Below are 21543 nucleotides of genomic sequence, written 5' to 3' on the forward strand. Positions count from 1 at the left end.
TTATATCTCATTATACTGTAAACTGTTAGAATTTCAAATGTAAATTGTTAAATTTAGGAAGGTTCTTTCATTCTGATTTTTTTCCCTAAGGATCTATTTTATTACCAAGGGTTAAAGCAAAAAGTATCCTGCAACTAACAGTCAACAGATTTGTAATGTTCCAATTTTATAAACATACCTTTAGATTCTTCAAAATAAAAAAACGTTACTAACAATCTTTGAAAAAGCAATACTTACTTTTCATATTCAAGTTCATTATCTATGCTGAAATAATGTACATTTGATGAACTCTTTGGTCTGCTGTAGAGAATGGCAAAACAAAGGCGATCTGAAATGGAAAAATTGTAATGTTCCTTCCTTCACATCATTAAAAAACGTTTCATATATCATGTTGCAACTCTTTTCAGATGAAGTCAAATTTTTATTTTTTTCCCATGCATGTTTCAGATGGTAAGGTTATCAGTGAGTAACTTCAAAATGTTCTGGCTATTTTGGTGGGTAATAATAAGTAAGCAATTTTTAAAAAGGAGAAATTGCCTTTAATATAAGTTTCAACAGCGGTAAATGACTTTTCATACAGCGATACGGCTTGATTTCTGGAAAACTTTACCCTGCACTAAGAAATTTCGGTAAGTGGCAGCATGCATTTGATAGCTGGACCACCAGCCTGGATGACTTTCCCTATGTTTCGCTATGTTTTCAAGACATCCTGAAAAGTCATTTCAATAAGAAACTATGTTCTAAGTAGAGAGAAAACGCTTTCAAAATTGCTTCAAAATTAATGTTTACGGCTATAACACACAAAACAAACCACATGTTTATCCAATGTTCTTAGGGGTCGCTACTTATTTTTTGATTCGGAATCACTACTTTTGTAATGATTTTTACAATCGGACCATTATAGCAGAGGCAAATGAGAGTATTCTGCAGGATAAGTATGAGATGAACCTGCGTTGCATAAAAGCAGTTAGGCTGCTGTGAGGTTTAGCAAGAATGGTAACAGGGTAAGGTTCAGAGGCGCCACCCTTCCTCTCCCGCCCCACCCCAAAAGGAATTGCCTAAAAATCCTTGGTGAAGCAAAGTCATCCTTAATACCTAGCAGTAGTAATACTAGTAATAGTGCTAGTAGAATACTTAGATTCAAATTGTGGCAAAATTAAGTACAGCCCTTAAAATAGTAAGGAACAAAGGATGCCAGCTGGCATCCTTTCCCCAAATAGTAATTTAAACAATTTTTATAATAGTAATTTAAACAATTCAGTACACACAATTGCTGTATTTATTTCCCTATAAACGCCTCAACTTAAATGTCCTGCAACCACAGACACCCAAACGGATGACGGGGCTGACTCCTTTTCAACCAAAAATGACCCTTGATCCCCATGCAGTGACTACGGATTTTGCTCCCTGAGGTGGAGAGCCCACCAGCCATGGTGTAAGGACACAAGGGTCCGAACTGCACACATCTGTGCGGATTCGCCCCAAGGCAGGACCACGCCTGGTGACTAGGAGTCCCAGGAGGCCACCCACTCCCAAGAGACAGCATCGGCCCTGGCACCGAAGCTTAAAGGCACATCTTGGTCATCAATGGGGGCCTCCTCGACCCCCGTGCACTGCCCGATGCCCTCTAAATAGGGGGTGTCCCGAGGGCGCACCCTCCACACTAACCTTTGATCACCTCGGTCACCAGAAGGGTCCCTGCGCCCTTCAGGCTCATGATCCACAGCATCTGGACGGCGGGGCGGAGGGAAGGACCGGGTGGCCAGGGAGCAACTCGCAGAGAGAGGAGGGCCGTGACTACACCCCCGAAGTTTAAAAAACAAAAAAGTTTAAAGGGACACGCCCAAACACTGGGCACAGCGACGCCCTTCGGCTGGCCACCACACCGCAAGCCCGGGAGAGCCAACCCGGAAGTTCAAAACTTCTCAAACTCCCCAGACGGGGTAACGAGGGAGCGGGGCGCGGAAACCAGCCCCAGGCGCCGGGGCTGAGCTTCGCCCCGCCTCGGGGACACCTGGCGGTCGTCTGCAGCGCCAGGGCGCTCTAGCGGCGCAATTCTGCGCTCAAAGTCGGCGTGTGCGGCAAAGGCTCAGACAGGCAAATGCGAAGAAAGCGGCTCCCAAAGCGACTAAAAGGATTTCTCGGAAGAGAAGGGTTCAGCGGTGGATCTGACCGTCAGCCTCGTGCTTGGCCGCCCTTGCCTCCGCCACCAGGGGGCACTGCAGCCAGGCTGGGCTGAGAGGCCAGCGGCCAGGCTCGAGGACCCCGGCCGGCCTGGAGCTCCGTCCTCTCTGGAGTCGAAACCCGCTGAATGTCGGGCTCGCCTGAGTGCTGGTGTCTCATTTAAAATGCAGCACTTTAAAACTGTTCAAAATTTAAAGGTATGCCTAAAGCCGAGGTCATTCATTCCTTTAAGGGCCTCAGATTTCGCCTCAGAAAAATATTAGAATGGTTGAAAAAAATTCTGACACCATGGTAAACGACAATTTATTTTCTAAACCTAAGTTCCTATGTTAGTATCAAGTGAGAAAAAAATAAGTTGCAGTATGAGTACGGTCCCAATTTTGTTATATATAATATGGTAGTGGAATTATGGTTGATTTTTATTCCCTCCTGTATTCTTCTAAATTTCCTACAGAAAAGTGTTACTTTAATAATCCGTGAAAAAAATTTTCAATGACTCTCCCTTAAAACGAACAAGCAATACAGTAACAACTCTTTCCCAAGAATTACACTTTATTTATCATCTCAATACAATATACACATTATATATCACAATATATACATTTTTGCCTCAAAAGTAAAGCTGCATACCTACTACCCTTATTTAAACTTCCAGATCAAAGACTTTAAATGTAAAAAAAACAAAACCATTAATTATTTTTTAATAAAGAATGCCTTTCTAAATGAAACAAAATCTAAAAGCCATGAGAATCTGTTAAACTAATAAGCATTTTTTAAATGGTCTTCATGGCAATAAACACAAATTCAAGGGATAAACTGGAAAAATATTTCAAGTACATCTCAAGAAGATGCCCAACTTCAATTTTATGTTATTGCAAAAATGCAAATTTAAACTACAAGGTACTACTGTTCCTTCAGACTGGCAAAAATGAAAGGAGTTTGATAAGGCACTGTGTTGGTGAGGTGGGGAAACAGGTACTCTCACTGCCTGTGGGTTAGAACATAAACTGGGACAACCTCCATGAAGGGCAACAAAGGGCAATTTGGCAGAAATTTCCAAGACTGAAAATTGAACACGGGCAAGATTGCCAAGATGGACAGCGTTATAGGTGTTTACAGGCTGGATGATTTATAGGTATTTAAAACACAAATGTATATGATTGTATACGAAATCTTGCATATCTCTGGAAGGAAACACAAGAAACTGGTGTTTGCCTTTATAAGGGGAAACTGAGTATCTGTATATAGGGAAGGGTAAGAAAGATTTATTCGTTTTTGTAACTTTTGAATTTTGTAACATATATTACCTATTCAAAATTATGAAGCTTTTGAAAAGTGAACCTGTGGGCTAAAAGTGTTTTCCCAAGGCTGACTCTTCATCAAGATATGAAGCATTCAGTAAACGTAGTATAAGACAATATGGAAAATGTCCTTTGCACACATTTAAATAACAGAACTTCTTAGTAACCTCTTCCTTGCTACCATCTCTTGAAATCCAGTTTCTTTTAACAAACCCAAATAAAACTGGAAGGAAATGGGGAGAGGTTTTCCCTCCAAGTCCAAACCTGAAATTCAGTTCCCTAGGAAATATTGTATATATTACAGGTCGGGGAGGAATCACTGATATTTTATGTCCAATTATCTCTGCACAATATATTCCCAAAATTCTATTGTTAGAGTCATATTGTGATAAACCACAACAGAGGCTAGAGTGCTGGGATGAGAGCTATTTATTAGAAACCTGAAGCTAGAAAACAGGTCTCTTTACGTTTTGCTTAAAAGTTCGTGATTAGGGCTTCCCTGGTGGCACAGTGGTTGAGAGTCCGCCTACTGATACAGGGGACGCGGGTTCGTGCCCCGGTCTGGGAAGATCCCACATGCCGCGGAGCGGCTGGGCCCGTGAGCCATGGCCACTGAGCCTGCGCGTCCGGAGCCTGTGCTCCGCAACGGGAGAGGCCACAACGGTGAGAAGCCCGCGTACCGCAAAATAAAAATAAAAATAAAAGTTCATGATTAAACTTATAATCCTATTGTAAACATACGTATCCTCCCTTTAATGTGTTTGTTGTCCTCCCTTTAATGTGTATGTTGTCAAAAACTGAAGTGGTAAACTCTCTTCCCTCTATACCCCATCACATAATGTCACCATTCCTGCTTCTTTGACTGATATAATACAGTAGAAAGAAATGAAATCTCATGGTTTTAAAATACTGACAAAAACATTCAAAATCCATCCTTGTGCCAAATTTGTCTACAGTTCTGATTTGGCTTTTGGGCCTTCAGTTTACTACTTCTTTCTTTAATAAATATTTGTTAAATAAATGAATAACATTTTCCTGCATAACAACTAGCTATCTGGGGGACAGTTAATCATAAAACAGAGAGAGGTATGTTCTAAACCAGGGGTCCCCAACCCCCAGGCCATGGACCAGTACTGGTCCGTGGCCTGTTAGGAACCAGGTGGAACAGCAGGAGGTGAACAGCGGGCAAGAAAGCAAAGCTTCATCTGTATTTACAGCCGCTCCCCATTGCTGGCATTACCACCCGAGCTCTACCTCCTATCAGATCAGTGGTGGCATTAGATTCTCATAGGAGCGTGAACCCTACTGTGAACTGCGCGTGGGAGGGATCTAGGCTGCGCGCTCCTTATGAGAATCTAATGCCTGATCATCTGAGGTGGAGCTGATGCAGTGAGCTGGGAAGCGGCTGCAAATACAGATTATCATTAGCAGAGTGGTTTGACTGCACAGAGACCATAATAAATCAATGTGCTTGAATCATCCTGAAACCATTCCCCCCCTCCCCCGCCCCATCCTTGGAAAAACTGTCTTCCACGAAACTGGTGCCTGGTGCCAAAAAGGTTGGGGACCACTGTTCTAAACCAATTGAGAAATATATATAGCAGTCAGGTGGCAATGATAATACAGTATCTACATTTTAGTAGAAATGATTAAAATAACTCTACTATGGACACAATGAACTTCTCACTATTTCTGTTCCCCCCTGGAACTAGACTGACTTCACAAGTCCTGGCAGAGGAAATGGAGAAGTGCAAAGCTTCTCTATTGGATAGGGAAGTCTGCCCTTGGTGAGCTAACTGTAAGAAAAGCAGAAGAGAGAATCACACCCCTCGGAAACAAGAGAGAACAGGCCAAAGAACAGGCTCCACCTGAACAGTGACTGTCCCTCAGAGAGGGTCAATAGCCATCGCTCTCATCTATTATTAGTCCCTCATTCTTTGAGATAAGTAGTGACCAAGGGGAGCAGAAGAAGAAATGTTCATAAAACTACTGATTAATAAAAAGAAGCAGTATCCCCTAAAACAATGGCAGCTAACAATTATTGAGAGTTTAGTGCCAGGTATTATATTAATAAGCTCATTACAACCTACAAAGCAAATACTACTACAACTATCAATATTTTCCCAGAAAGGAAACCTAACCTTAAAGAGGCAAAATGACTAACCTGAGCAGAGTCACAAAACTTGTACAGTAGCAGAATTAGGATCTGAACACAGACTATTTGGGTGAAGCCTGAGATTTTTAAATTCCTGCCTCAGAGACTTGCCTTAATATAAAGCAAGAGTAATTAAAACAATACTATTTTAGCACAGCAACACAGAAACATGAACCAAGGCATATATGAAAACCTAGTATATGAGAAAACTGGTTTTTCAAATCAGTCACAAAGAAAGCCATATTCAATAAGGGACAAATGTCAAAGTATGAAAAGAAAATGAGGTTCCAATCTCACATACTATATAAAACAAATACCAGTTGAAATAAGTTTTTAAAATCTTTCAGGTAGGGGCTTCCCTGGTGGTGCAGTGGTTGAGAGTCCGCCTGCCGATGCAGGGGACATGGGTTCGTGCCCCGGTCCGGGAAGATCCCACATGCCGCGGAGCAGCTGGGCCCGTGAGCCATGGCCGCTGAGCCTGCGCGTCCGGAGCTTGTGCTCCACAACGGGAGAGGCCACAACAGTGAGAGGCCCAAGTACAGCATAAAAAAAAAAAAAAAAAAAAAAAAAAATCTTTCAGGTAACTATAAAATTATAGCAAATAATTTTACAATTTAAATGGGGTTTTTAAGCATGACACAAAACTCAAAAGTTATAAAGGAAAAAAAGCAACAGAAACTTACAGAAAATATATAATAAAGGGCTAATCATCACAACTGATAAAAAGTATCTGTAAAGCAATATAACAACCCAACAGAAAATAAAAATCTATAAAGGCTACGAACACTCAATTCAGAAAAGAAATACAAATAGCCAATAGCATATTAAAAGAAAATTAATCTTACCAGTGGCTCAACATTAAAAAGTCCAACATCATGAATAGATTACAGAAGAAAGCCACATAATTATGTCATTAACTACAGAAGTCATTAAAATCAACTCATTCCCAATTAAGCCTTTATACAATGGGACTAAAAGAGAACTTCCTTAAACTGATAGATTATCTTCCAAATACCTCTAGCAAAATATAATACTTCACGCCTTAACTTTGTAAGTATCTCCCTGAAATGAAAAACAAGAAAAAAATTCCTACTACCATTACTCCTATTTAATAATGTAATAACTGGAAATACTCACTGATGCCAAGATAAGAAAAAGAAATAAGAGAGAAGACTTAGAAAGGAAGAAACAAAATTGTCCTTATTTACAGACGATTGTCTGCCTAGAAATTACAAAAGAATCTGCAGACAAACTATTAGAATAAATAAATAAATGTTTGTAAACATTTATTTATTTCTGGATATAGATGATTAATGCAAAAATCAGGAGTTTTTCTATATACGACTTGTAATAACTAATTTATGAAATATAAGTGCTTAATTATTTATGGACATATGGAAAGATAAAGCAGGGTTTTTCTAAAATTTTATTTATTTTTTTATACAGCAGGTTCTTATTAGTTAGCCATTTTATACATATTAGTTTATATATGTCAATCCCAATCTCCCAATTCATCACACACACACCCCATAAAGCAGGTTTTTAATGGGAAGATTCAATGTCACAAAGATGGTAATTTCCCTCAAACTAAATGCAACTCTTATCAAAATCTCAACAGAGCTTTCCACAGAACCTAACAAGCTGATCCCAAAATTAATCTAGAAGACCACAGGTCCAAGAAGAACCGAGACCATTTTGAAAACAAACAAGAAGGGAACCCTTGCCCTACCAAATATTAAAACTTACAATAATTTAGGCTTGTAGAATTGGAACAGATATACTAGATCTTTATCTATTATATACAACAGCCCAGTAAGAGACTACACATACACAGAAACTTCCCTTATGACACGCATTACACATCGATGGGAAAAGTAAGAATGCTCAACACACGTGGTGTGGTGACAATTGGTTGTCCATATTGTCTGGGGTGGAAGGAGGGGGGAAATTCACGATCCTCATCTCATACACAGGCCACCAACCCCCAAAGAAGAAAAAAATCTCAGGTGGATTAAAAGCCTAGCTATGAGAAGAAAAGCTTTGCCAAGTCTTAGAATATAGAAAAATAACTCATAACAGTGGAGTAGGGATGGATTTTTTTTTAAACAAGACTTAAAAAGCTCAAACTATAAAGCAAAAAGATTGAGAAATTTGATTATATGAATATGTAATGTTTCTGCTCAACATAAGACCCCAAAAACAAAATTTAAAAAGATAACTCACAGACTAGGAAGATAGGTACAATGCATAAAAGCAACAAGGATTAGTATTCAGAATTTACAAAGAACTATGAATCAAAGAGAAAAAAGCTAACACCCCAACAAATAAATGGGCAGAGGATGGGAGTAAGAAATTCACAAAAGAAGAAACCTAATTGTCCTACCTTGCTCCTCTTTTTCCAATCTACCTACAGTGAGTATGGTTTTGGTCTACTCTATGTCCTGTGATGAATTGAGTTTATTAGTCAGAGTAAGGTATGGCAAAAATAACCCTGAAATCTTAGTGATTTAATTTACAACAGAGGCTATTTCTTGCTGGGGGGCTATGTTCAGCCCAAGGATCCAAGATGATGGAGGCTCCACCAGTTTGCAGATGCACCATCTGGATTTATCCCTGGGGTTGCCAGTGACTGCTTGTGTAAGTAATTCCACTTGCCTACAGATCTAAATGTACACAGGTATAAACCAAGCCCCATAATGTTATCAGTAATAAAGCTTACATTTTAATCTTTATCTGTTTAACTCTTATGTTCCTCAAAGAATTAGTACAGAATTAAGGTGGGGAAAAGAGTAATCTTGTCTAAAGATGCTCCAGACACCCTCCCCCCAAATTATGTTAGTCTCCATATTCACCTATATTTCTAAAATATTTTGTAAATGAATTTTTAAAAGGGAGCCACTAGAAGAATTTTAATAGTTTTTATACCTTTCAAATCACTGGAGCCAGTGAAAAAATAAAACTAAGAAAACGTGATCAAGGCACCAAACAGCAAGAAGAAGCATGGCAAAGAGAAAACAAAATAAGTCCAAACATATCAGTAAAAATAAAACATGCAAAATATTTAAATTCACCTATTAGATTTTTTTTCAAATTGAGTTTAAAAAAATTCAACCTATATATTGTTTAATAGAGATAATTAAAACAAAACCATATAAAAATATTTAAATCAAAGGACAGAAAATGGTATGCTATACAGTTGCCAGGAAAAAGAGCAGGTATATTAATATCAACAGCAGATGAAACAGAATTCACAGCAAATAACAATAAAGACAAAGATGTTTCACGATTATGTAATCTAACAAGAGATTACAACCATCACACACCTTATGACAAAAGATTTTAAATCTATAACACAAAAACTAGTGAAAATAGGAAAAATTAGTAAACCCATAATAATAGGTTAACACACCTCCAAAAAATAAAATAAGTAATTAGAAGCCTGATCTAGTAAATACAGAGAACCATTTTCAACAGAGAGCACAAACTTTTCAAAACATAGGATATTCACTGAAGTCATCACATATTACGTCACAAGGAAATCACAACAAATTCAGGAAAGCAAAGATCATACATACAGATCATACAGTTAACACAATACAAAATTTGAAATTCATTGATGAAAATACAACAAGCAAAAATCTATCAACATGCAAATGTTTAAAACCCATTTCTAAATAACTTGCAACAAAGGGAAATTAAAAGAGAATTCAACAGGGCTTCCCTGGTGGCACAGTGCGTAAGAATCTGCCTGCCAATGCAGGGGACATGGGTTTGAGCCCTGGTCCAGGAAGATCCCACATGCTGCGGAGCAACTAAGCCTATGCGCCACAACTACTGAGCCTGTGCTCTAGAGCCCACAAGTCACAACTACTGAGCCCATGCGCCTAGAGCCCATGCTCTGCAACAAGAGAAGCCACCACAATGAGAAGCCCGCGCACCGCAACGAAGAGCAGCCCCCGCTCGCCTCAACTAGAGAAAGCCCACACAGCAACAAAGACCCAACACAGCGTCCCCCCAAAATTAATAAAACAATTCATCACAAATTATTTTAAAATTAATCTCAATAAGAATTCATGTTAAAATCTGTGGAATATGCTTAAACAAAAATCTGAAGAAAATCATCTGCCTAAAAAAAGGCTCCCTCTGTCACACCATTCACAAACAAAAATAAATTCTACCTGGATTAAAAAGCTGAACATAATAGTTCTGGTTCCCTACATTCCAGGCCATGGTAGGATTGTCCTGACTCCTCTGAGATTAAATGAGTAGAGATGAAAGATATGACTTCCAGGCCAGCCCATTTAATTGATGGTACAAAACCCTATAGAACTCTCTTTCCCTCTGACCAGCAGCAATCGAGATAATAGCTGAGGGCTTCCCTGGTGGCGCAGTGGTTGAGAGTCTGCCTGCCGATGCAGGGGACACGGGTTCATGCCCCGGTCCGGGAAGATCCCACATGCCGTGCAGCGGCTAGGCCCGTGAGCCATGGCCGCTGAGCCTGAGCGTCTGGAGCCTGTGCTCCGCAACGGAGAGGCCACAACAGTGAGAGGCCCGTGTACCGAAAAAGATAATAGCTGAAATAGAGCCATTTTAGAAAACTGGCCATATTTATAAAAAATGAACATCACACATCTTTTGACTCAGTAATTCCACTTCTAGGCATATATACAACAGAAATGCATACACATGTTCATCAAGAAAGGTACAGTGGTTTATAGAATCATTATTTGTAATAGCCAAAAACTGAAAACAAATCAAATGTCTAGAAATGGTGGACTGAAACACTGTGGTACCTTCTCACAGTTGAATATTATATACCAGTAAGAATGAGTGAATGAACTTTGACCATGCACAACATCATGGATGACTCTCAATAACACACTGTAGTGAAAGAAGCCAAACAAGAGTATGGCTTCATCACACAGTCTGACTCCATTCAAATAGATTTCAAAGGCAGACAAATCCATGGCAATTAAAAATTATGATAGTGTTTATTCTTGGTAGGGGAGTGACTGTGAAAGAGCACAAAGGAGTAGTTTCTAGGGTATAGTGATATTCTCTTTCTCAATCTCTCTGCTAGTTACTTACCCATGATGTACAAAGCTGTCAATCAAGTTCCCTTTGTGCACATTTCTGTGTATGTATGAATCATTACAACACATTACAGAGATCTGTGTATATTATAAAATAAATTAGACTTCAGTTATGTTATACTGAATTAAAAGTTATATGTGTAGTAGTTATGCTCCACTAGCTGGGTCACAAAAGTAAGAAGATTTATAACAGTTCTTACTAGCCAGTGATAGACATGTGTCATGAATAAAAAATAAACCTTTACTTGTTACATGCCACTAAGATGTTGGGGTTGTCATCACAGCATAACCTAGCCTATCCTGAATGTTACATATCTTTAGATATTTAAGTCTTAAACTAAGACACAAAATGCAAAAGCTATAAAAAGAAAGGATTTGATAAATTTACAAAAGACACCATTAAAATATTTTTAGAAAGGGGGTGGGAAGAAAGTAGAATACAGGATTCAACCTGAAAAAACTCCCAACAGCCAAAGCTGGAACAATTTGAGCAATGAAGTAAGTATATAATATTGGATTATAACTGAAAGTATAAAATAAACATGAGGACTTCCCTGGTGGTCCAGTGGTTAAGACTTTGCCTTCCAATGCAGGGGGTTCGGGTTTGATCCCTGGTCAGAGAGCTAAGATCCCACATGCCTTGTGGCCAAAAAGACCAAAACATAAAACAGAAGCAATATTTTAACAAATTCAGTGAAGACTTTAAAAATGGTCCACATCAAAAAAAATAATCTTTAAAAAAATTTTTTAAATAAATATGCATGAATATATGCTGATATAAAAAAGTGATTGAATAAATAAATGAAGAGACCAATCTTCCTTATACAAGAATTTCAAGTAATATATACAGATACTTCCCTCTAAGAGGTAGAGCTTAACTCTCCTCAACTTCGAGTATGGGTTGGACTTAGTGACTTGCTTCCAAAGAATATACTGAGTTGGCCAAAAAGTTCGTTCGTTTCCCCATAACATCGTGTGAAAAACCCGAATGAACTTTTTGGCCAGCCCAACAGTATGGAAAGGAAAAGATAGTAACTTTACAGAGGAGAAACCTGGCCAACACTACTTTAACCAAGTGTTCATAATTCATCAGTGATGTTATGTGGATGTCATGTACCCCCAGATGTGATCCAACAAGAAGGGTGCTTCTCCTGTGTGGTATTTTATTCCAAAAATCCAGTCTAGTCATTAGAAAATATCAAACAAAATTTGAGGGACATTCTACAAAATACCTGACCAATACTCATCAAAACTGTCAATATCATGAAAAACATAACTGAGAAATTCTCATGAACCTTAGTGGCTAAGGAGATGACAACTAAATGCAAGGTGGTATCCTAGATTAAATGCTGGAATAGAAAAAGGACATTAATGGGAAAACTGGGGAAACATGAATAAAGTCTGGAGTATATGTAACAGTAACATACCAACCAGTGTTGGTTTCTTAACGCCACATGGTAATGCAGGATGATGTTATGAACCGAATTGTGTCTCCCCTCCCCACAAATTCATATGTTGAAGCCCAAGCCCTCAGTGTGCCTATATTTAGCGATAGGGCCTTTAAAGAGGTAATTAAGGTTAAATGAGATCATAAGGGTGGGGCCCTAATCCAATAGGACTGGTGTCCTTATAAGAAGAGGAAAAGACGCCAGGAATGCATAGTACAGAGTAAAGGCCGCATGAGGTCACAGCAAGAAGGCAGCTGTCTCACCAGAAACCAATCCTGCTGGCACCTTGATCTTGGAATTCCAACCTCAAGAATTGTGAGAAAATAAATTTCTGTTGTTTAAGCCAATAAGCGTGTATATCTTATTATGGCAACCTGAGCAAACTAATACAAATGATAACATTCAATGAAACTAAAACTGGGTGAAGAATATACAGAAACTCTCTGTAGTATCTTTGTAATGTTTCTGCAAATCTAAGTTATTTAACCTAGAAGGAAATGGACAAGTTCTTAGAAAGGTACAATCTTCCAACACTGAACCAGGAAGAAATAGAAAATACAAAGAGACCAATCACAAGTACTGAAATTGAAACTGTGATTAAGAACTTCCAACAAACAAAATTCCAGGACCAGATGGCTTCACAAGTGACCTCTATCAAACATTTAGAGAAGAGTTAACACCTATCCTTCTGAAACTGTTCCAAAAAATTGCAGAGGAAGGAAAACTCCCAAGCTCATTCTATGAGGCCACTACCACCCTGATACCAAAACCAGACAAATATACAAAAAAAAAAAGGGAAAATTACGGGCCAGTATCACTGATGAACATAGATGCAAAAATCCTTAACAAAATACTAGCAAACCAAATCCAACAATACATTAAAAGGATCATACACCATCATCAAGTGGGATTTATCCCCCAAAGGTAAGAATTTTCAGGGACTTCCCTGGTGGTGCAGTGGTTAAGAATCCGCCTGCCAATGCAGGGGACACAGGTTCGAGCCCTGGTCTGGAGAGATCCCACATGCCGCAGAGCAACTAGGCCTGTGCCCCACAGCTACTGAGCCTGCACTCTAGAGCCCACAAGCCACAACTACTGAGCCCACGTGCCACAACTACTGAAGCCCGCGCACCTAGAGCCTGTGCTCCGCAATAAAAGAAGCCACCACAATGAGAAGCCCATGCACTGCAATGAAGAGTAGCCCCACTCACCGCAACTAGAGAAAGCCCACGTGCAGCAACAAAGACTCAATGCAGACAAAAATAAATAAATAATAATTTTTTAAAAAAAAGAATTTTTCAATATCCGCAAATCAATCAGTGAGATATGCCACATTAACAAACTGAAGAATAAAAACTATATGATCATCTCAACAGATGCAGAAAAAGCTTCTGATAAAATTCAACACCGATTTATGATAAAAACTCTCCAGAGAGCTTCCCTGGTGGCACAGTGGTTGAGAGTCCGCCTGCCCGTGCAGGGGACATGGGTTCGTGCCCTGGTCCAGGAAGATCCCACATGCCGCGGAGCGGCTGGGCCCGTGAGCCATGGCCACTGAGCCTGCGCGTCTGGAGCCTGTGCTCCGCAATGGGAGAGGCCACAACAGTGAGAGGCCTGTGTACCTCATAAAAAAACAAACAAACAAACAAAACTCTCCAGAAAGTAGGCATAAAGGGAACCTACCTCAACATAATAAAGGCCATATACAACAAACCCTCAGCTAACATCATACTCAACGGTGAATAGCTGAAAGCATTTCCTCCAAGATCAGGAAGCCCACTCTTGCCACTTTTATTCAACACAGTTCTGAAGTCCCAGCCATGGCAATCAGAGAAAAAAAAGAAATAAAAGGAATCAAAATTGGAAAAGAAAAAGTAAAACTGTCTCTATCTGCAGATAATATGATACTATACATAGAAAATCCTGAAGATGGTATCAGAAAACTACTAGAATTCATCAATGAATTTGGTAAAGTTGCAGAATACAAAATTAATACACAGATATCCCTCACATTTCTATACACTAACAACGAAAGCTCAGAAAGAGATATTAGGGAAACAATCCCATTTACCATCGCATAAAAAAGACTAAAATATTTAGGAATAAACCTACCTAAGGAGGCAAAAAACCTGTACTCTGAAAACTATAAGACGCCGATGAAAGAAATCGAAGATGACACAGATGGAAAGATATACCATTTTCTTGGATTGGAAGTATCAATATTGTCAAAATGACTATACTACGCAAGGCAATCTACAGATTCAATGCAATCCCTATCAAATTACCAATGGCATTTTTCACAGAACTAGAACAAAAACTTTTTAAATTTGTATGGAAATACAGAAGACCCCTGAATAGCCAAAGTAATCGTGAGCAAGAAAAATGGAGCTGGAGGAATCAGGCTCCCTGACTTCAGACTATACTACAAAGCTACAGTCATCAAAACAGTATGGTACTGGCACAAAAACAGAAAAGTATATCAATGGAACAGGATAGAAAGCCCAGAAATAAACCCACGCACCTATGGTCAATTAATCTACAACAAAGGAGCAAATAATATACAATGGAGAAAAGACAGTCTCTTCAGTAAGTGGTGCCAGGAAAATGGGACAGCTACATGTAAAAGAATGAAATTAGAACATTTTCTAACACCATATTCAAAAATAAACTCAAAATGGATTAAAAACCTAATGTAAGACTGAAAACTCTTAGAGGAAAACATAGGCAGAACACTCTCTAACATAAATCGCAGAAATATCTTTTTGGATTCACCTCCTACAGTAATGAAAATGAAAACAAAAATAAACAAATGGGACCTAGTTAAACTTAAAAGTGTTTGCACAGCAAAGGAAACCATAAACAAGATGAAAAGACAACCCTCAGAATGGGAGAAAATATTTGCAAATGAAAGAACTGACATGGGATTAATCTCAAAATATACAAACAGCTTATACAGCTCAATATCCAAAAAAAAAAAAAAAAGAAAGAAAAGAAAAACCACAATCAAAAAACGGGCAGAAAACCTAAACAGAAATTTCTCCAAAGAAGATATACAGATGGCCAGAGGCACATGAAAAGGTGCTCAACATTGCTAACTATTAGAGAAGTGCAAATCAAAACTACAATGAGGTATCACCTCACACCGGTCAGAATGGCCATCATCAAAAAATCTACAAACAATAAATGCTGGAGAGGGTGTGGAGAAAAGGGAGCCCTCATGCATTCTTGGTGGGAATGTACATTGATACAGCCACTCTGGAGAACAGTATGGAGATTCCTTTAAAAATTAAATATAGAACTACCATATAACCCAGCAATCCCACTATTGGGCATATACCCTGAGAAAACCATAATTCAAAAATATACATGCACCCCGATGTTCACTGCAGCACTATTTACAATAGCCAAGACATGGGAGCAACCTAAATGTGCATCAACAGAGTTGATAAAGAAGACATGGCACATATATACAATGGATTACTCAGCCATAAAAAGAATGAAATAATGCCATTTGCAGCAACATGGATGGACCTAGACATTATCATACTAAGTGGAGTAAATCAAAGAAAAACAAATATCATATGATACCACTTATAGGTGGAATCTAAAAATATGATACAAATGAACTTATTTACAAAACAGAAACAGACCCACAGACTTCAAAAACAAACTTATGGTTACCAAAGGGGAAAGGTGGGGGGGAGGGATAAATTAGGCATTTGGGATTAACATATATACACTACTATATATATAATAGATAATCAACAAGGACCTACTGTATAGCACAGGGAACTCTATGCAATATTCTGTAATAACCTATATGGGAAAAAATCTGAAAAAGAATGGATATATGTACATGTATAATGGAATCACTTTGCTGTACACCTGAAACACAACACTGTAAATCAACTATACTCCAGTATAAAAATAAAAATTAAATTAAAAAAATAAATAAAAGTTATTTTAAAAAAGCAACTGACTGGGAGAAAATATTTGTAACTTATATAACAAAAAATATACATATTATACAAATATTTTTAAATTCCTATGAAATATCTTAAAATTGCAAACAGTCCCATAGAATATTGAGTCAGGTATAGCAAAGGTAAGTCAGAAAAATAGAAATGACAAAAAAAGGTGAGATGTTTAAACTAACTAGTAAACAGAAAAATAAAAAGTATAAAACAATGACATTGTATTTCACACCACCAAACTGGAAAAAAATTTAACAGTGCTATCAGTTAGGGAAAGGTTGTGGGGAAATTGTTACCTTTATACAAGGAAGATGGGACTGAAAATTGGTAGAGGTGTTCTGGAGAGCAAGCTGGCAGAATCTGTTATGCATGTATCCCTTGACCCAGCCAGTCCCCCTTCTTCACATCTACCTCAGAGAAAAAGTAGCATATGACAAGTAAGAAGCTGTAAGGATGTTTACTGTAGCACAGTCTGCAGTAAAAGTAAACTGAACTAACTGTTAGCAATAGAGGAATAATTACATAAAACTGTGGCAGTCATACCATGACTTAAAATTAATGAGGTAGATCAATATGAAATATTTCCACAGTAATACAAAGACAAATTATTTTTTAAAAAACTAGTTGTTCAACAGATACATGTAAAAATGATAAAACAAATTTAAGCCACAGGCAAATTTATTTGAATGTAAATAAACAGAAAAGTAACTGAAACAATACCCCTACCAAACTGCTTATGGAGATGGCACTGGGACTGGGGGGTGGTGAAGGAAATTTTCACTTTATCAGTATTTACTTGGGTTTTTAGAACATCTTGGTGTTCATTTATAATTGAAAATATACTCTTCTGGAGAGTAAGGGAGGGATGGGGAATGAAGTCTTTCAAGACTGTCTTCCCCTCAACCTGGGTACCCTACTTCCCTCGTAATACGTGTGGGAAAACAACAGCTATTTCCAACCAGGACAAGATCTACCACCACAGTGCAGACAGTTTAAATAAAGCATCAGCAGCTAGTTTTTTTGTTGTTGTTTTTTTTTTTTGCGGTACGCGGGCCTCTCACTGCTGTGGCCTCTCCCGTTGCGGAGCACAGGCTCCGGACGCGCAGGCTCAAAGGCCATGGCTCACGGGCCCAGCCGCTCCGCGGCATGTGGGATCTTCGCGGACCGGGGCACGAACCCGTGTCCCCTGCATCGGCAGGCGGTCACTCAACCACTGCGCCACCCGGGGAAGCCCAGCAGCTAGTATTCTTAAATGGAAAGATGAGTTAATAATCCCAGCCAGTTACCTTTCACGATCCTTCCGTATCTTGGTCTATCCTTCATCCCTGGACAGGAGATTCAAAGTTGTTTGACTCTCAGTACACTTTAAGGGGAGTAACTGAGGAGTGGGAACAGTAAGAGAGCTGTAGCAGCTGTTTGGCCCTTCTCTTTTAAAACAAGAGTGAAATCTTCCTGTTGAAAAAAATCATAAAGTACTGGGACTTCCTCGGCAGAGAAGTGTTTAAGACTCCACGCTCCCAATGCAGGGGGCCTGGGTTTGATCCCTGGTCAGGTAACTAGATACCACATGCCACAACTAAGAGCCTGCACATCACAACTAAAAGATCTCACATGCCGCAGCTAAGACCTCGTGCAGCCAAATAAATTAATTAATATTTTTTAAAAATCACAAAGTACAAATATTCTGATGAAATTTACAACTGGTAAGTATATTTTATCATTTTTGTTTAAATCAAATGGATATGTGCAAGCATTCTCCTTATGCTTAATCACACAACCTAAATTTTCTAAACAATTCTAATTTCAAACATTCTGTTCCATTCCTAAGAGTAACCCTTATAACTGTCAGATGCATTTATTTGCTTAAAATACAGGTAAAACATTCTCTGAAATCTGGATTCTTGACCTCCAAGAGATTAATCAATTCCAGGAAGAAATACCTACACAAATAACAATACTAAGATTAGTCTGAAATAGAAGTAGATGTGAAACTGAGTTTTTTACAACCATAAATTCCTTTTGTGATCTTTTGATCACAGCATAAAACAGCATAAAATTTATCATCTTAACCATTTTTGAGTGTAGTGTTAACTATATATATATACCTTGTTGTGCAACAGATCTCTAGAATTTTTCATCTTGAAAAACTGAAACTCCCCCCAATCAAGATAGATATTTTCATTACCACCACCATTTATTTTCTGTTTCCAGGCAATTGGCTACTTTAGATATGTCATAATTGGAATCACACATTATTTGTCTTTTTGTGACTGGCTTATTTCACTTAGCATAATGTCCTCAAGGTTCATCCACGTTGTAGCATAGGACAGGGTTGCTCTTTTTTCTTTAAGACTGAATAATATTCTACTCTACATATATACCACATTTTCTTTATCCATTCATCTGTCAATAGACATTCTACCTCTTGGCTATTGTGAAAAATGCTGCAATGAACATGAGTGTGCAACTATCTCTTCAAGAGCCTGTTTTCACTTCTTTTGGATAAATACCCAGAAGTGGGACTGCTGAATCATATGGAAGTTCTATTTTTAATTTTTTAAGAAACCTCTATACCCTTTTCCATAGCAGCTGCACTATTTTCCATTTCCATCAACAGTACAGAAGGGTTCCAATTTTTCCACATCCTTGCCAACACTTGTTACTTTGTGCATGTGTTGGAGGTTTTTTTGTTTTTGATAGTGGCCATCCCAACAGGTATGAGATACCTTATGGTGGTTTTGATTTGCATTTCCCTAGTAATAGTGATGTTGAGCATCTTTTTCATATGCTTGTGTGAGATCTTAAAAAAATTGTATCAATATATGTGTGTGTATATTTAGATATACACAGATATATATATCTGCCGCCAGTTTTTGGCACAGTTCCTAAAACCCTTGCAATTTCTTAAGTGATGAGAACACTAGGAGTGTCTTTGATTCTAATATTTGGTCTGTGACCCTGGTTCCTGACACCAAGATACCAAATCCCTTAGAATTTCCTGGGTAGCAGGAGAGTCTCTTGTTCTAATGAGGTGACTCTGGTGGGCTCCAGGATGTGTATGGTCCCCAGAAAGACCAAGTCATATTAGAAGCTTGAAGTTTCAGCCCTGCCTCAAATTCTCTAGAAGAGAGAAGGGCTGGAAATGAAATTGATAACTGATCATACCTAAGTCAGGAAGCCTACATAAAAATCCTAATAGTATGGGGTTCAGGGAGCTTCCAGATTGGTGAACACAGAGGTGTTGGGAGAGTGGTGGGCCCAGAGAGGATGAAAAAGCTCTGTGCCCCTTCCCACATACCTGCCTTCTGCATCTCTTCCATGTGGATATTTGTCTATATCCTATGTTACATCCTTTTATAATAAACTGGCAAAGAGTAAGTAAACTACTTCCTAAGTTCTGCGAGCCACTCTAGCAAATTAATCAAACATGAGGCAGGATCGTGGGAACCTCTGATTTACAGCTGATTGGTCAAAGCACAGGTAACAACATGGATTTTCGACTGGCATCTGAAGGTGGGGTGGGTAGCCTTGTGGGACTGAGCACTAACCTGTGAGATCTGACACTATCTCCAGATAGATAACGTCAGAATTAAATTGTAGAACACCCAGCCGGTGCCAAATTGCTTGGTGTGGGGAAAACCAGAAAGGTCAGAAGTAAAGTGTTCTGTGTGAGAGTAAAGGAGACAACACAGGAGGGAACACTGGGAAATATCTTCCCAATACAATCTGTTGGCCATTTGTATATCTTCTTTGGAGAAATGTCTATTCAAGTTTTGCCCATTTTTTTATTAACATCTTTATTGGAGTATAATTGCTTTACAATGGTGTTAGTTTCTGCTGTATAACAAAGTGAATCAGCTATACATATACATATATCCCCATATCCCCTCCCTTTTGCATCTCCCTCCCACTGGACTGTTTATTTTCCTGTTGTTGACTTGTAGGAGTTATTTATATATTCTGGAAATTTAACCCCTTATATTAACTCATTTATCAAATACGTGGTTTGCAAATATTTTTCCGATTCCATAGGTTGCCTTTCACTCTATTGATTCTGTCCTTTGATGAGCAGAAGTTTTTAAGTTTGATATAGTCTCATTTGTCTGTTTTTGCTTTTGTTGCCTGTGCTTTGGTACCATATCCAAGAAATCACTGCCAAGTCCAGTGTCATGAAGCTTTTTGCCCATGTTTTCTTCTAGGAGTTTTATAGTTTTTGGTCTTAACTTTAGGCCTTTAATTAATTCTGAGTTAATTTTTGTATATGATGTAAGGTAAGAGTCCAACTTCATTCTTCTGCATGTGAATATCCAGTTTTCCCATTACTATTGTGGAAGAGACTACCCTTTCCCTATTGTGTAACCTTGGCACCTTGGTTAAAAAGCATTTGACCATACCCATGATGGTTTATTTCTGGGCTCTATTCTGTTCCATTGGTCTATGTCTGTCTTTAAGCTAGTATAATACTAGTTTGGATTTTTTGTTTGTTTGTTTGTTTTTACTTTTTAAAATAGCTTTATTGAGATATAATTTATGTACAACAAAGTGCACATATTTAAAATCAACTTTGACATACATATACACAATGAATCAAGATAGATATTTTCATCACCACCAAGTTTCTTCTTGCTCCTTTGTAATCCATCCCTCCTTCCATTTCCATCCCCAGGCAACCACTTATTTATATTTTGCCACTTCAGAACAGTTTGAAGATTTTTAGAATTTTATATAAATGGAATCTTAAGAGTATGTGCTTCTTGGTGGAGTTCGTGTCTCCCCACAACTAGGGCACCTGCCAGATGCTGGTGGGGAACCTCGATGCCCAAGGAGACGGGAGGAACCCCCAAGTGACCGGGTAAGATGTGGTGGAGAGGCAGAGGGAAGGAGAAGTGGGGGCCGGGCAGGACCAGCACCCCTGAGGGGTGGCTGGGAGAGGGGAGGGGTTCCCATGCCTGGAGGGACCCTAGAGGGCTCAGAGGATCAAGGGGGAGTGCAGCTAGCATTTCCCCTGCCCAATCAAGCCCTGGGAAACCTGATGAGCCCCTGGGCCGGGTCCTCCGACCTCGGAGCCCCCTCCAGCCTCATTGGTCCCAGGGATGTAGGAGGGAGGTGGGGGATAAGAGGAGAGGCAGACCGGGAAGGGCCCTCCAGGATCAGAGGATCAGGGGAGAGCATGCCTAGCATTTCCCCTACCAACTCAGGCTGGGGGAGCCAGCTGGGGTCCCAGGCCTGGTCCTCCACCCTCCAAGGCCAGAGGCACTCCTGGGCCCCTCCTGCCCCGCTGGGCCTAAGCCCCACCCCCACCGCCACCCCAGGGCTTTTTCCAGCCCTGTGGGTCCTAAGCATAGGCCCCGCCCCCACCTAAACCCCGCCCCTGCCTAAGCCCCACCC

At 39.2% G+C, this 21543-nt stretch overlaps 1 protein-coding gene across 9 annotated transcripts in view; it reads right to left on the reverse strand.

Moving 5' to 3' along the window:
- The window catches only part of CDC14B (cell division cycle 14B), a 101721-nt gene that overhangs the window by 55613 nt on the left and 24565 nt on the right, over positions 1 to 21543 (reverse strand). For 7 of the 9 annotated variants that reach the window (XM_030832895.2, XM_030832893.2, XM_060301122.1 and 4 more), the window contains one exon: positions 238 to 328. In XM_030832895.2, the coding sequence (XP_030688755.2) occupies positions 238 to 328 (91 nt within the window). Of the gene's footprint in view, positions 1 to 237; positions 329 to 1668; positions 1793 to 21543 lie in introns of those variants that run through there. The other 2 variants (XM_030832902.2, XM_030832894.2) reach the window with 1 other exon arrangement.

This window comes from Globicephala melas, chromosome 6 (genome assembly GCF_963455315.2).
Source record: "Globicephala melas chromosome 6, mGloMel1.2, whole genome shotgun sequence".
NCBI lineage: Eukaryota > Metazoa > Chordata > Mammalia > Artiodactyla > Delphinidae > Globicephala > Globicephala melas.